This window comes from Saccopteryx leptura, chromosome 5 (genome assembly GCF_036850995.1).
Source record: "Saccopteryx leptura isolate mSacLep1 chromosome 5, mSacLep1_pri_phased_curated, whole genome shotgun sequence".
In the NCBI taxonomy this organism is placed as follows: Eukaryota; Metazoa; Chordata; class Mammalia; order Chiroptera; family Emballonuridae; genus Saccopteryx; species Saccopteryx leptura.
The window spans coordinates 53150960-53168380 of NC_089507.1; the positions used below are offsets into that span (position 1 = coordinate 53150960).

Consider the following 17421-nt stretch of genomic DNA (forward strand, 5'->3'; position numbering starts at 1 on the left):
CATTTGAACTGTTGATTGTTATGTGCCCATAACCCAAAGTCAAATCATTTTCCATCACTATATATTTGTCCTTCTTTACTTCTCTCCCCCAACTCTTCCCCCTGGTAATCACTTTACTTTTATCCATGTCCATTAGTCTCATTTTTATATTCCACTTACGTGTGAAATCATATAACTCTTTTTTCCTTAAGTGAGAAGCAGCCATTAGAGAGACAAACTTCTGCATGTCCCCTGACAAGAATCCATCTGGCAAGCCATTTACTAGGCGATGCTCTGCCCATTTGGGAATATTGTTCTATTGCTCAGCAAACAAGCTATTTTAGCGCCTGAGGCGAGGCCATGGAGCCATCCTCAGTGCCAGGGGCCAACTTATTCCAACTGAGCCATGGCTGTGGGAGCGGAAGAGAGAGAGAGAGAAGGGAAAGGGGGAGGGGTGAAGAAGCAGATGGTTCCTTTTCCTGAGTGCCCTGACTGGGAATCTAACCCAGGACATTCACACATAGGGTGGATGCTCTATTGTGGAGCCAACCAGCCAGGGCTATAAAAATAGTTTTTGGGGCCCTGGCCGGTCAGCTTAGCTGTAGAGCATCGGTCTGGCGTGTGGAAGTCCCGAGTTCGATTCCCGGTCAGGGCACACTGGAGAAGCGCCCATTTTCTTCTCTACCCTTCCCCCTCTCCTTGCTCTTTTATCTCTTTCCCCCTCTGCAGCCAAGGCTCCGTTGGAGCAAAGTTGGCCTGGGCGCTGAGGATGGCTCCATGGCCTCTGCCTCAGGTGCTAGAATGGCTCCGGCAGCAACAGAGCAACGTGCCAGATGGGCAGAGCATCACCCCCTGGTGGGCATGCCGGGTAGATCCTGGTCAGGAGCATGCGGGATGCTGTCTGTCTGCCTCCCTGCTTCTCACTTAGGAAAAAAAGAAAAATTGGTTTGTTTTTTCTTGTGGACTTCCTGTTAGGATCTCAAGGATTCTCGAGGGGTTCTCCTACTATACTTTGAGAACCTCTGTTTTAGAAAATAAATTACTTTATCTGTAAAAATTAAGGGCTCAATAAAAAGAGTCCTAGAAATAAAGATTCTGTTTTAAAATAGCATCTAAAAGATTATTAATTCTTTTGTGTTGTGTGCAGTCTGTGTTAGTGTTTCCCTGTTGTCTCATAAACTTTTTTTTAATATTTTTTGGTAAGAAGAGTCAAAAAAGCTTCATATGTTGTATTTGTATAATATATCTTAAATTTTAACTTATTGGTTCCTCTTCTATTTTTCCTTTGCAATTTTAGTTGAAGAAACTGGTTCACTTGTCTACATAATTTTCCTCATTCTGGTTTTGGCTGAGCATGGTCTCTGTGGTATAATTTAACGTATTTCTCAATTCTCTGTATAGCTTGAATTTCTAGTTACAGCTTTATAGACTTGATTATAGTTATCTTCAATTCATATTTGGCAAGTCTTCGTAGATGGTGATGTGTATTTTTATCCACATTACATCAGGAGAATGTCTTGTGATATCGAAATTCACTGGTCCATTCAGATTTTGTCATTATAAAATTCCTTACAATGTCTTCTTTTCTTTAAATAGCTTTAGCATCTATTGCTAATTGTTGCCCCAGTCCAAGATATCATTAGATGGTGCAAAACGTGATATTCTAATTTTTGAGCCTTCTGAATGTATTACTTGGGATTTTTTAGTAAAGCAGACATTTTCCTTATTCACGAACCTGAAATAGAATTTGTACAGAAATAGCCAAAGTAAAATGTTTAATTTTTTTCCCTTTATTTACAAATTTCCAGAATAATTAATGGGTGCCTTAGCAACTTCCAGGGATGAGACTGGAGAGTTTGGTTTTGCTTTCTGGTTTTCTTCAGTGGTAAGAACTTACAGATTTTTGCCTTCCATTTATTATTCCTTTGGTGCCTAATTTTTGGCCAGTGGAAGCTCCTTCCTGTTAGCTTCTTTGCTCTTGGCACAACCTCAGTAGTCTTTGATAGTCATGAGTTCTTGATGCTATTTCCAGTTCAGATATAAGAGTACAGAGATTTTACTAGATTTTTTATTTTACATTTACTTTTTTTCTAATAACATTGAAAATACTGGTTTTAACATGATTATTGAGTCAAATTTGGGTGAGGATCTATTCTGTTTCTTTAGAAGACTGGGGTCACAAATTCAAACACTGAACGGGGCTAGACATCCAAACAAAGAAATTGGGCCTTTTGTGAGTCACAACAGAGAATGGTTGGGTTTAAAACTGGAGAGCATGTGTCCCACCTAGTGGAGCCTGTGTGACTTTGCTCCAGCTGGTTTTTACCAAGAGGAAGTACAGACACAGTATTACTTGGTTTTCCATTTTTAAGAAAAAGATATACATCCAGATATATTATGTAAAATCCAGCTTTTAGATATTGACAACTAATTTAAGTTTCTAGAGTTCCCTTTGGGCCAAACAAATAACTTCTGCTTGTAGGCTGTTTGTGACTTTTTGTGTAAAAGGTCTGAGGAATTGGTAGTTAAACTCGCTTTTCAAATTCTTCCACTGAAAAATACAGTGAAAAAGAGAAGGAAGAAGCGGACTTAATCATTTTGGTTTTGCTAATCATGATGCATTTATTTATTTAACTTCTTTTTTTGAGCTTTTAAAAAATTAAAATAGGCCTATTAATCATTAGCTTTGCTTTTTGTTTCTTTTTTCATATTCAAAATAGGAACTGACAACATCTCAGGAAAGTGGTGGGAATGTTCTTAAGATGATGTATGAGAAACCTGAACGATGGTCTTTTACATTCCAGTCATATGCCTGCCTCAGTCGAATACGAGCTCAGCTTGCCTCTCTCAATGGCAAGCTCAAAGATGTGGAGAAACCTGTATTATTTTTTGAACGATCTGTGTATAGTGACAGGTATATATAAATGACTTGTACTTATTTGGAACCTTGACTTAGAACTAGAATTCTTTTTTTTCCATTTCCTGGGAATCAGAGTAATTAGAGAGGCTGAGCTGGAGAATTGAGAATGGAAAATGACATTTAATACTTTCAACAGTTTGGTACTAATGGCATTAGGGGAGTTGTAGCATTTGTAATTTCTAGATTCCATGGAAACTGTAGGGAATATGGTGGTCATCTCGTTCAAATTTGAAGAGAAATTTTTTTTCTTCCACTCCTCTTAAAATTCTCATCTGCTCTAGTTAAATCTGAACAAGGATATCAAAAATCTCTCAGAGGGCCTTGGAATAACCCTGCTTATGAAAGGATTCCTTTAACCCAGGGGTCCCCAAACTTTTTACACAGGGGGCCAGTTCACTGTCCCTCAGACCATTGGAGGGCCGGACTATAAAAAAAACTATGAACAAATCCCTATGCACACTGCACATATCTTATTTTAAAAGTAAAAAAACAAAACGGGAACAAATATAACATTTAAGATAAAGAACAAGTAAATTTAAATCAACAAACTGACCAGTATTTCAATGGGAACTATGCTCCTCTCACTGACCACCAATGAAAGAGGTGCCCCTTCCGGAAGTGCGATGGGGGCCGGATAAATGGCCTCAGGGGGCCGCATGTGGCCCGCAGGCCGTAGTTTGGGGACCCCTGCTTTAACCTCTAGAGTTAGCTCAGAACAGAGAGTCCTAAACTTTGGTTCTCAGGTTACCTTTCCATTCTTAATAATTATTGAGTTTCCAAAACACTTTGTCTTACTCATATTTATATTATTAGAAATTAAGCTTGAGAAAGCATTTTATTTAAAATTAGTAATAAATCTATTACATATAAAAATAATATAATAGTAAAAATTGTATTTTTCAAAACAAAAAAAATAGTGAGAAGAGCAGTAGTTTATGTTTTTGTGAATCTCTTTAATATCTAATTTAATAGAAGACAACTGGGTTCTCATTTATGCTGCTATATTAAATATATTGTAATATATTGTAAATATTTTTTTGGTTGAACTATAGTATATAAAGTAATCTGGCCTCTCACAGAACCCCTGGAAGTTTATTGGGGCCTACCAGGGATCCTCACAACACATTTTTGAGAACCACTGGCCAAGAACGTAATTTCCTATAGTTGGAGACACTATTTTTTTCAGCTGTTCAAGGCATTATCTGCCACAGGTTTTAAAAGAGTATTCCATATCAGTAAATCAATTTTTTTCTTTTCTATTTTTCTCTGTTTTTTGGAAAGGATTTATGTATTGATGTAGACTCTCTTTCAGGTATATTTTTGCATCTAATTTGTATGAATCTGACTGTATGAATGAAACAGAGTGGACGATTTATCAAGACTGGCATGACTGGTTGAATAAACAGTTTGGCCAAAGTCTTGAACTGGATGGGATCATTTATCTTCGAGCCACTCCAGAGGTGAGAATCAATAAATATTTGTTTGTTCCTTTGAAAATTTAAAGTAATACTTAAAAATCCTTTCAGTGTTATGCAGTGAAGGCAATTTAGTTGCATTTTACTCCCCACCCTCTAGCTCCCTACCTCTGAGTTAGAAACTCAGAACTGTGTGGATAGAAGTATTATATTTTCTCAGCAAACTAGAAGCCCACATGTGGCGAGTTGCTCTTTTAGGTCCTTCTCTGTTCTTCAGTTCTGTTCTTTATTATTTAACTTTTGCAAGGTCTCTTAACACAGCAAGATAAAGAAACTTGCTCAAGTAAATCCTAGAATATAGGCTTCATGAGGTGGAACTTTGGGTATTTTAATTACTGTTGAATTTCCATTGCCCAGGGTAAGGCTTCAGTACATAGTAGGAGCTTGGTAAATGTTTGCTGAATGAATGGCAAAATTGATGAAGGAAATCTTTCGTGGTTTTGGCTGCAATGGGTGGGTAGTAGCAGCTCAAGCTGAGAAGAGACTTAACGGACCCTTGCCATTTTAAATTAAGGGAGCTTACTTGAAAGTGTGCCTTCCATGATAGGTTGTAACATAGCTATTGTTAACATAGGAACTTATGTGATGCCTTTCATAAAACATAGGAAGACCCATGTGGATGCCTTTCATAAAACTAACCCAAATGGGAGTTTACATTTATTAAGAAATCTTTGGTTTTGGTACTTACATTTCTCATTTTTTGCTGTTTTTTTATTTCCACTTCTTCCCATCAAAGGCTCTGATGAATGTAAATGTAGCCTGAAGGCCTGCTATATAGCCTGAGTTTTATTGAAGCTGAATTTTTGAAGACACTAGGTTTCTAATTCCAAGTGATGATTTTTTGTTCTTATAATATCAAGTAAACCAGGATTTAAAACAGTAATAATTTTGAAATTTACTCTTGTTTTTGAAAAGAATATTCTTGCTTTTAATTACAAAAATAGTAAATGCAAGCAAGTATAGGAAAAAAGAACATAAAGAATACTAATGATTTCATTGTTAGAAACATTCATAGTCAATATCTTAAAGTCTAATAAAAAGCTATTTTATTTTATTAATATTGTTTATGATATCTTTTGATTAGAGGATCATTTAAATATTTAAAAAGAGAATTTATAATAGATTTATTTGTTATAATAGATTTAGAAGCACTGTTTTATGCTTCACTTTTTTACCAAACTTATTTTAGACAGTATATTTCAAATATGGATGCCAAAAGTTTATAGACTTATTTTTAAAAGTACTATTTGGTTCAGCCTGACAAGGAGGTGGCACAGTAGTGGACAAAGAGTCAAACTGGGACACAGAGGACCTGGGTTTGAAATCCCCTAGGTCGCTGGCTTGAACGTAGGCTCATCTGGCTTGAGTGCAGGCTCACCAGCTTGAGCGCGGGGTCGCTGGCTTGAGCGTGGGATCATAGACATGACCCTTAAGGTTGCTAGCTTGAGCCCAAGGTCACTGGCTTGAGCAAGGGGTCATTTGCTCTGCTATAGCACCCCAGTCAAGGCACATATGAAAAAACAATCAGTGAACAACTAGGGTGCTGCAGCAAAGAGCTGATGCTTCTCATTAGTCTGCCTTCCTGTCCGTCTGACCCTATCTGTTCCTCTCTCTGTCTCTTTGTCTCTGTTACACACACAAAAAATACTACTTGCTTCAGAGCCACCAAATGGTTGAAAAGTACAGGGAAGGAAAAGGAACTATTTCAACTTTGAGAAAGAGTAGAGATTTTGGTTAGCATGCCAATCAGACACTAGAGAAGAAAATTTTAATGGCATCAGACAAGAAAAATTGTCCCCCCTCTTTTCTTACTATTTGCTTTTAGAAATGCTTGAGTAGAATATATTTACGGGGAAGAAATGAAGAACAAGGTATTCCTCTTGAATATTTAGAGAAGCTTCACTTCAAGCATGAAAGCTGGCTCCTGCATAGAACACTGAAGTAAGACTTCCTTATTCTTATTTACTACTAAGTTTTAATACCTTTATTAAGTTTTAATTAAAAATGTACAATATGTGCAATTTTGAACTTTCAGCCATTTTACTTATTAGTACTGTAAGCTCTCTTAGAATTAGGTGTGGATTTTTGATTCATTTTATTTTAATGAGATTCATTTTTTTGATAGTTTTTTAGCTGATCTCCCCTCGTGGTATTGACAGCATAATATATAGAATTTCACATTAAGTGATAAAGTAGGAAACATATATCTTTTAGAGAGTACCTAAATATTATATATTTTACACCAGAGATTTTTAGATGTGTTAAGTAAATAAATCTAGGTGAGAAAGAAGGGGCTGTCAGATGAAGTACATACTTGTGGAATAGCTTTAATATAAAATGGGTGACATTTTGATTTTTCAGTGATAAAATAATGAGTTTTTAGTGTTTCTCTTATTTATTGCTTTTTCTAATTATTTTGTTCATCTCTCTTTAAACAGAACCAACTTTGATTATCTACAAGAAGTGCCTATCTTAACATTGGATGTTAATGAAGACTTTAAAGACAAACATGATAGTCTGGTTGAAAAGGTAGATTTATACAAAGACTATCAACTGACATTTATTTTGTCTTGTCTAGAAAAGTGTTCTAACTTGTGAGAAAACAGGTTTCTAACAAAAGATTACATAAAGGGGACAGTTACATTAAGGGACAGTTAAGAGCTATAGAGGGATTTAGAATGTTTAGATTCTAATCCTAACTTGAAATTCTAGCTTTGTGGCCTTACCTAAAATGAGTTTCTTAATCCTTTTGTTCCTTTATCTGTGATATGGGAATAATCACAAAAGTTTTTGCTCACCTGCTTTTCTGCTTTTCCTCCTTCTTTCCCTCTTCCCTATCTTTAGACATATTAATAATAAACTACATGTTTAGTTTTGAAATTTGGGACCTTGACAATGATGAATTGTCATTGTCTAATCATTGAGTCATTGTCCTCACAGAACAGAAATGGTATGTATCAATGAACACTAGAAAGTAGATCTTTTACAAATTAATATTTTCTTGACCTTTTTGGACCTTTTTTTTGGGGGGGGGGAGAAGGCTATAATGTCAAGAACTGTAATCCCCCCCCCCCAAATAATAAAGCTTCTTTATTACCCTGATGTTCATGGTAGCATGTTTGCTGCTAAATGTCAATGTGGAATTGACCATGTTTTTAGTGGACTGTGCTCTTCCCTCAGAATCCCAGGTCACCCTGTAAAGATGCAGATATTCTTTTCCAAAAATAATTTTTACAAAGAAATTAGGTGTACATGTATAATTTAGTGTGCTTTGTTTTTCTCCAGACTAATATCAATTACACTACTGATGTTTATAAATTAAACAGATATTTACTGCAAAAAAAGAAAAAGTCATTGTCTTAATCAGAGCTACTCTGTCCCCCAGATATTTGGTATATTCTGTTAAGTGAGTGGTGTCTGTGTTGGTAAAAGAGACGGGGAGAGAACCTATTGATGAATGCTTGAGAGAGAACAATGGAATTATATAGCAGATATCTCCTTATTCATGTTAATTAACTTAGTGATATAAGATCTAAAGAAGCCACACTTTTTTTGTTGGTTTAGTTTTGAGATAAATTTGATTTTTTCTTTCTCCTGTCACAAGATTCTGCTATTTACTATAACAGTTACTTGACATTCATAAGGGATATATCTCAGGAATTTTGAAAATCTCAACATTTATAGATAACTATCGCAAATTGTTTTTCTCATAGTGTAAAGCACTAAACAGGTCATGTTTCCTTTTCCTTATTATAAATGATGTTTAAGATGTAGGATAGAATTCAGTTAAATGATACTATTAGAATAAATTAAGTCAACCATTGCAGTATTAACAGCTGACCATCATTTTATATTGATTGATTAATTTTTTTATTATAGAGAGAGAGGAAGGGAGAGAGACAGAGGAAAGGAAAGGGGGGAAGGGAGAGAAACATCAATTTGTCCCACTTATTTATGCATTTATTGGTTGATTCTCGTATGTGCCTTGACTGTGGGGGGTCAAACCTGCAAACCTGTGTATCAGGATGATGCTCTAAAAAGCTGAGTTACCTGGCCATCGCCCAACCATCATTTTAACAATGAATTTGTAAAAGCATTTAAAAATTTTTTTTCTTAACATTTCTGTGTTTTGACTAAAGAATCATCATCTTGGCCCTGGCAGGTTGGTTCAGTGGATAAAGCGACTTCCTGGGTTCCGTCCGTCAGGGCACGCATGAGAAGTGACCCTCTACTTTCCTTCCCTATCCTCTCCCCCTTCTTTTTTTCTTCTCCTCTTGCAGCCAGTGGCTTGATTGGTTTGAGCATTGGCCCCGGGTGCTGAGTATAGCTCAGTTGATTCAAGCATCGACTTCAGATGGGGGTTGCCAGGAGGATCTTGGTCAGGGTGCATGTGGGAGTCTGTCTCTCTATCCCCCCTCCTCTCACTTAAAAAAGAAAAAAAGAGAATTGTCATTTTGTATTATTTATTTTTATTTTCATTAATAATTTTAGCATTAGGCTTTCTTTTTCAGGTATTTTTATGCAGCAGTCGTCATTGTCTGTTCCAGAGAATTACTGTGTAGTCTAGAATATGTACAGAACAGAATCTGATGCTGTGATGTTGGTTATTTATTTTTATTTTTTTTTCTTTACAGAGACAGAGAGAGAGAGAGAGAGGGATAGATAGGGACAGACAGGAAGGGAGAGAGATGAGAAGCATCAATCATCAGTTTTTCGTTGCAACACCTTAGTTGTTCATTGATTGCTTTCTCATATGTGCCTTGACCGTGGGCCTTCAGCAGACCGAGTAACCCCTTGCTGGAGCCAGCGACCTTGGGTCCAAGCTGGTAAGCTTTGCTCAAACCAGATGAGCCCGTGCTCAAGCTGGCGACCTCGGGGTCTTGAACCTGGGTCCTCCACATCCCAGTCCGACACTCTATCCACTGCACCACCGCCTGGTCAGGCTGGTTATTTAGCTAGATTTAGACACTGCTTATATGACCTTTCCTCATACATTAACATTACAGAGTATATACAAGATTCAAATTTGTATTTCAGAAAAATTATAGAAAACTAACTGGGGGTGGAGTATATTGCAAAAAAATTAAAAGGAAGAAAAATTACAGCTCTGTTAGGTCTCCAAACGTTCAGATTTGTTTAAACCATTGCAATTATTAATGTTATCAGTGTTAAAGCTGCATGTCAGTGGTCTATGGTATTATAAAGAGATAATAAAATTCAAGGTAAAATTTGAGATTATGGCTGTTATAGAACTATATCAGTCTTAGGCTAAATTTAATAACTTCTGTAATTACAGTTTAGATCATCTTTTACTACTCAAGTATTAATACATCTTTTGAAAGTAAATGCTATGGCTTTGTAATAGAGTTACTAATACAGTTGGGCTCTTCAATTGTTATATACTTTTAAATGAAGATTAATATTTGATATCTCAAATTAGTCACATAATTATATTAATATATTTTTCCTCCCTTCAGGTCAAAGAATTTTTGAGCACCTTGTGATCTTTCTGAAGACTACAGGCAGTGACATGATTCCAGTTACTCCAGCTTGATGTATCTTCATAGCTTCATGTTCATACCAGTCTGTTTAGAAAACCGAAGTTTGTAACCATTTCTGTTACAAGAAAAATATTTTTTTTTTATTTTTTAATTGATTTTATTGGGATGACACTGGTTAACATAATTATACAGGTTTCAGGTGCCCTAAAGAATTATTTTTAAATGAATCCTGTGTAAAAGTTTAAGACCAGTTACTTTTGTTTCTTTCTTTTCTTTTCTCTTTGTTTTTTGTTTTTTTGGGGTTTTTTTTTGTTTAAAAAAATCAAACAATTATCTCCTGTCAAGAAGCCTGGAGCCACTAGAGTGGCTAAACCCTGCTTTGTCTTTCCCCTGTTATCTTCCTCAGCGGCTTGGCTTTTTTCCTGGAGCTTCCCATCTCACTCGTTTTAACTGGATTTCTTAGCTGGAAACCATGTTACATAGAAAATGATAATGTGTCCTGTGTAAATTAGTGCAAAAAGTTGACAGTGAAATTTAAGGAACCTCTGGAAAAAGAGAAAGTTTTATTTTAAGTACTTTTGATCCAGTACCTACCCTTTCACCTCAGTTTATGTGGAAGATAAGATCAGGTTTAGTTTTTAATCAATTTATTGATATTTATTTATGTGTTTATAACATATACATAGAGGAGTAAGTTAGACTGCATGAGTAAATGATTTAATTTTGTGGAGCTTAAAATAGCTAGCTACCTGCTTTCTTTCCTTCAGACGATTCTTTTAGAATGGAATATTACTATTGTAGTTAAAACATGGGGTTTTTACAATTATTTGAGGTAAAAGTATAGTTTTCCCTACACTTCTTCTCATTTTTATAGGTAAAACATTAGTGAACATATTGAGGGATAAGTTTTTTCATTTTATTCTTTATTGACTCTTCACTGGGAATGAGTAATCTTTTATTACCTTTATACTTTGTAAGAAGTCAGAAGGGAAACTGAAGACGAGGCGGATTATCTTCTTAGCAGTTTAGTCTGTTTAGTCTCACATATTATTTCCTGCCTTGTCTTGGTTTCCCTACTCTGAATCAATTAGGCAGCCTGCTACTTTAAAGTCAATAGTTTCTATTTTGAGGACATCGTGATTTTTTTCTTTGCTTCGTAATTGGCTTTGCTTCTCTGTAGGTTTATAACTTAAGTTTTTCCCCCCCTCCTTTAAGAGAAATTACTGATAAAAATAAGCCTCCTATATATGTTATGTATCTTGAAAACATTACCAATTTTTTAAAATATATAGTAGAAAATATTAAAGAAAATAAAGGGTAATATACTTGTAATTTAAAAAACATCTGCTTGGATTCATTTTAGTTCTGTGTATCATTAAAGATTTTTTTTCAAGTTTAGTTAAAGTGTGAAGTGTTTTTTCTATGTATTAACCCTTAGTACTTGACATTTAAGAAAAATTCTGTTTTTGAAATGAGGGGAAGAGTCACTTTTACTTTGAAACTTTCATTTTCTTTTAAAAAAATATCTTTTCTGCTTCTTGAGATAATTTAGTGGGTTAAACAGTCTAGAAGTACTCAACTTTGAAAGGGAAATTACATTTCAGATCTGTAATTACCATGAGTATTTACACTATCATGAGATTGTGGTTTTTGATAAGCATCGATTTGTTTACTAAATTAAACATTTGCTTAATAAATAAGTGTAAATCTCATGAGCTACCCTCATTGAAATGATTATTTTAGAATTAAAACTTACTCTACTTTGAAGAAAAAATATGAATATAAAAAGGTGATGATGGGGCCCTGGCTGGTTGGCTCAGTGGTAGAGTGTCGGCCTGGCGTGCGGAGGTCCCGGGTTCGATTCCCGGACAGGGCACACAGGAGAAGCGCCCATCTGCTTCTCCACCCCTCCCCCTCTCCTTCCTCTCTGTCTCTCTCTTCCCCTCCCGCAGCCAAGGCTCCATTGGAGCAAAGATGGCCCGGGCGCTGGGGATGGCTCCATGGCCTCTGCCTTAGGCACTGGACTGGCTCTGGTCACAGCAGAGCATCGCCCCCTGGTGAGCATGCTGGGTGGATCCCGGTCAGGCGCATGCGGGAGTCTGTCTGACTGCCTCCCCGTTTCCAGTTTCCAGTTTCGGAAAAATACAAAAAAAAAAAAAGGTGATGATGGTTTATATAAATTATATTGATTCTATTTTATGCAAAAACAGTTGAGAGATTTTTCAGTAACCTTTAAAAATATATAGTGACTTTCTAAATCTGTAGAATTGAAAAAAAGCTTAAACATTTGTTATTTTTCATGACTCAAAAGCTGGACCATTGGATAGGCACAGGAGTATTAAGCTTAAGAGGTCTGCATTATCTCTTGGATTCTATTTTTCATATCAGATCATCTTCCAGCAGAGTATATATACTACTTTTTCTAATATGCTCTTCTGAGAAGTTAGTTGTGTAATACTTACTTCCTCATTCAGAATTTATCTTCTAAGCCTGAAACTTACAGCACTCTATACTGAGCCCCTAGAAATTAGGTCTGTAATATTTTTTAGGACAAGGAGAACCAAAGTGTTTTTTACACAGAGATGTAATTCTTATTACCACCAGAAAAATGCTAGATTACTTACTTAAGGTGTTTCCAAATCCTTAGATAAATAACAGCCTTCCACATTTAATGTCTTTCCTTTAAAATGTTTTTTAAATTTTTAAAGAGTTTTTGACTCAGAAAAGGTTGCAAAATTCTTAAGAATTCCTATATACCCAGTTTCCCCCAGTGATAGCATTTTACTTAACCTCAGTTACATATAGTATCAAGACTTAGAAATTGACTTGGTTATACCATTAACTGAACTATACAGGTCTTACTTGAATTTTACCAGTCTTATCTTTTTTTTTTAAACTTTTAATAGACTTTATTTAGACTTACTTACAATATAGTTTATACTCAACCTGTATTGTTTATTGCAGTTTTAGGATCATAGCAATATTAGTGGGAAGTACAGTTTCCATGTCGTCTCTGCCCCTGTACTTGCACAGCGTTCTCCACCAGAGTGGTACGTTCAGTGAACCTGCATTGACACATTATCACTCAATGTCCATAATTTACATGAGGATTTACTCAGTGTTGTGCATTCTGTGGGTTTTGGCGAATGACCTGTAGTCACCATATAAAATAATTTCACTACCCTTAAAATCCTCTGTGCTTTGTTCATCACTCCACCCCAACTTCTGGCAACCACCAATCCTTCTATTGTCTCCATAGTTGGCTTTTCCAGAGCGTCATACAGTTGGGATTATTTAGTATGTAGACTTTGCAGACTGGCAAAATTCTTCATTTGGAATTTGCATTTAGCTTGTCCCTGTGTTTTCATGGCTTGATAGCTTATTTCATTTAGTGCTGAATAAAATAGTACATGGGCTGAATGTTCGTAGTATCCACTCAGCTACTGAAGGACATGGTTGTTTCCAGGTTTTGGTGATTTTGAATAAAGCTGCTAAATACATCTGTGTGCACGTTTCTGTGTGAACATAGTTTTCAATTCATTTGGGTAATATCAAGGAGTGCAGTTGCTGGATCATATGGTAAGAGTGTGTTTAGGTTTCAAAGAAACTGTCTCCCAAAATGGTTGTACCAGCCTTCCTACCAGCAATAAATGAAAGTTCCTGGATCTCATCCTTGCCAGCATTTGGGTGGTGGTGTCAGTGGTTTGAATTTGCTCCATTCTAAATAGGTATGTGGTGGCACCTCATATTAATTTGCAATTCCCTAATGACATGTAATAAACACCTTTTCATATATTTAACATCTGTATATCTTGGGTGTGGCGTCTTAAAATCCATTGTCATTTTTCAGCTGGGTTCATTTTCTTATTGAGTTTTTTTTCTCTTCTTTTTTTTTTCTTTCCTGTATTTTTCCGAGGTTGGAAACGGGGAGGCAGTCAGACAGACTCCCGCATGCGCCCGACCGGGATCCACCTGGCATGCCCTAGGGGGTGATGCTCTGCCCATCTGGGGTGTGGCTCTGCCGCAATCAGAGCCATTCTAGCGCCTGGGCAAACTTTGCTCCAATGGAGCCTTGGCTGCGAGAGGGGAAGAGAGAGACAGAGAGGAAGGAGGGGGGGGGAAGGGGTGGAGAAGCAGATGGGCGCTTCTCCTGTGTGCCCTGGCTGGGAATCGAACTTGGGACTCCCACACACCAGGCCAACGCTCTACCACTGAGCAAACCGGCCAGGGCCTCTTGAGTTTTTAAGAGGTCTGGATATTTAGATAACAGTCCTTATCAAATGGGTCTTTTGCAAATATTTCTCCCAGTTCGTGGTTTGTCTTATTTTCTTGACATTGTTCTTTGCAGAGCAGAACTTCTTAATTTTAATGAAGTCCAGCTTATCAGTTTATTTTATTTTATTTATTTGGAAATTAAATTTAATGGGGTGACATTGATCAATAAGAGTACGAAAGATTCAGGTGAACATCTCTGTGGCATTTGAACTGTTGATTGTGATGTGTGCCCATCACCCAAAGTCAAATCATTTTCTGTCACCATATATTTGTCCCTCTTTACTCCCCTCCCCCATTCCCTCATACTGGCAACCACTTTTATCTATGTCCATGAGTCTCAGCCACTGAGCCAACCGGCCCGGGCTGCTGAGGGTTTTTATCATGAATGGGTGCTGGATTTTATCAAATGCTTTTCCTGCGTCTATTGAAATTATTATGTGGTTTTTCTCCTTCCTTTTGTTTATGTGATGAATCACATTGATTGATTTGCGAATACTGTACCAGCCTTGCCTCCCCAGAATAAATCCCACTTGATCATGATATATGATTTTTTTATATTGCTGGATCTGGTTTGCTAATATTTTGTTGAGGATTTTAGCATCTAAATTCATCAGGGATATTGGCCTATAATTTTCTTTCTTGTGTTGTCTTTGCCTGGTTTTGGAAACAGAATTATGCTTGCCTCATAAAAGAAGGCTGGAAGTCTTCCTTCCTCTTAAATTTTTTTTTTATAAATAAATTTTTATTTTAATGGGGTGACATCAATAAATCAGGATACATATATTCAAAGAAAACATTTCCAGATTATCTTGTCATTTAGTTCTGTTGCATACCCATCACCCAAAGAGAGATCGTCCTCCGTCACCCTCTATCCAGTTTTCTTTGTACCCCTCCCCCTCCCCCTCCCCTTTTTCTCCTTCCCTCCCCCCACCCCCCTTAACCACCACACTCCTGTCCATGTCTCTTAGTCTCGCTTTTATGTCCCACCAATGTATGGAATCCTGCAGTTCTTGTTTTTTTCTGATTCGCTTATTTCACTCCGCATAATGTTATCAGGATTCCACCATTCTGCTGTAAGTGATCCGATGTCATCACTTCTTCTAGCTGAATAGTATACCATGGTGTGTATGTGCCCCATCTTCTTTATCCAGTCTTCTATTTTTTTTTTACAGTGATTAAAAGCCTTTAAGCAAACGCTTGGCCAATACAGCAAGAATCCATAAAAGAGTAGTGTCCTTAACATGTTCACCAAGTCCAAGTTGGCCCCATCATCATGCCAAATCCCTGAAAAATGCAACCCAACCACAGTTCAGTCTGTTAGGAGCTGTCACAGGGAGCAGGAGTTCAGGAAAAGTCCACATCCAGAAAAATTCCGCATGGCACTGGAATTGTTGTCACCATTCTATACTTTGCAGCTCATGTCCAAGTCCCAATGACCGCTGCTTCTAGCTGTTAGTGATTCAGGTAGACTGGAAAAGCCATTTGCAGCATGCGTGGATATGGAGCTTCTGTTCTCCTCTGCCTGGAGAGATGAGACCAGGTTGCTTTTCCCTGGAGCTCTGCGCCTGTGGTATGGTAAAGAGAACCTTGGGATACACTAAGCTGGGTGGCAAAGGTAGATTCATAATGGAAGTTGGCAAAAGGGGGAAAGAGAGCTCTAAATTAGGAGTAGGTCCCAGCCTGAAATATGAGTGGGGCATTGAGGTAGGAGGGATAAAGGAAACACTATATATTAAGCAAAGCAGCAGAAAATAGGACTATCAACACCCACAACAGAGATCTTTGAGGGATGAATAAAAAACCTGACTATTCAGGCAAAACATAGTTAAGTGGCCCTTGTGCAAATGAGATCAGTTTACCTGCTTCTTGGAAGAAATACCCTAGGCTCGTCCACAGTGTCGTAAATGGGGCCGATGGCCCTGGGCACCTTCAGCCTTCAGTGGCAAACCCCAGCTTTCTGGGCAAGGTTAGGTCATAGGTGGCTGGAGCAGGGCTGGAAGAGACTGAACCCTCCCTTAGAGGAGCGAGGGGGAAGCCTATCTTCCAGTGTCCCTGTTTTCGCACAGCAGAGGCATGTAAGCCTGGCAGGCTTTAGCTCAATGACCTTCCTTTCCACTATTGAAGCAGGACCCAGATGGCATCCTATGAGACCCCTTTGGGGTGTTGGAGCCTTTAAGGGTGTATCCTAAAAGCTGGTAGTTCCCCTGATCTCTATTGGGCTTTTTCTGCCTCTAGGTATCTTAAAAGCCATGCTCAGAAGATCTCGCTAGGGGTTTGAGGATCCCCATCCGCCTATATAAATCTTTTCCATATATCTGGAGCTATTTGGAAAAAGACAAAACAGTGTTATTAGCTGGATTTAATAAAGAAGGTAGTAGTTTGTAGGCAAAAAAGATTTGGTGTCTCCTGTTCATCAGCATTCAAAAGAAATATAAATTTTTTTTTAAGTAAAAAGCATGATATGGTAGACCTGTAGGAGTTCCAGGACATGACTACCCTCTTAAAAAAATTTTTTTTTAAATTGACCTTAAAATGTTTGCTGAGTACACTTTAATAATACCTTAACTTTAAAGATTGTAAGCATGACAAAATACAGTAAATGCTTTTGCTCCATATGCAGGAGCATTTTCAGTTTAGCCAGTTTAGGAAATCCAATAATAGAACAATGCATACAGACCATGAGCTATAACATGCTTAGCAGCCTCTCCTGTTCTGACAGAGGTTACTATAGATCCGGAATATGTTTCCACTGTAATGTGGACATATGACTGTTTGCCAAATGAAGGTATATGAGTAACATCCATCTGCCAAAGTTGTCCTGGTAGGGGTCCTTGAGGGTTAACTCCAAATGAAGGGGCAGTATAGTACCCCTTGGACAGGATTTCCCAATCTGCTGTGCTGCTTCCCGAGAAAATTGAAACTGTTTATACCGGGCTGCAGCGTTCTGGTGTTGAATAGTATGAGACTGACTTGCTCGGTCTGTCATGGTTGCTCCATATAATTTTCTTTTGGGCAGCTTGATCAACAAGGGCATTCCTAGGCCCTGGCTGGTTGGCTCAGTGGTAGAGCATTGGCCTGGTGTGCAGGATTCCCGGGTTTGATTCCCGGCCAGAGCACACAAAAGAAGCGCCCATCTACTTCTCCACCCCTCCCCCTCTTCTTCCTCTCTGTCTCTCTCTTCCTCTCCCACAGCCAAGGCTCCACCGGAGCAAAGGCACCCCGGGCACTAAGGTTGGCCCCATGGCCTCTGCCTCAGTCGCTAGAATGGCTC

At 37.8% G+C, this 17421-nt stretch overlaps 1 protein-coding gene across 2 annotated transcripts in view; it reads left to right on the forward strand.

Moving 5' to 3' along the window:
* The window catches only part of DCK (deoxycytidine kinase), a 29043-nt gene extending 17770 nt beyond the window's left edge, over positions 1–11273 (forward strand). The window contains exons 3-7 of one of the 2 annotated variants that reach the window (XM_066385820.1): positions 2700–2893; positions 4212–4359; positions 6200–6315; positions 6813–6903; positions 9852–11273. In XM_066385820.1, the coding sequence (XP_066241917.1) occupies positions 2700–2893; positions 4212–4359; positions 6200–6315; positions 6813–6903; positions 9852–9878 (576 nt within the window). In that variant the 3' untranslated portion in view covers positions 9879–11273. The remainder of the gene's footprint in view (positions 1–2699; positions 2894–4211; positions 4360–6199; positions 6316–6812; positions 6904–9851) is intronic. The other variant, XM_066385821.1, reaches the window with a different exon arrangement.
* The last annotated feature ends 6148 nt before the right edge of the window (positions 11274–17421 follow it).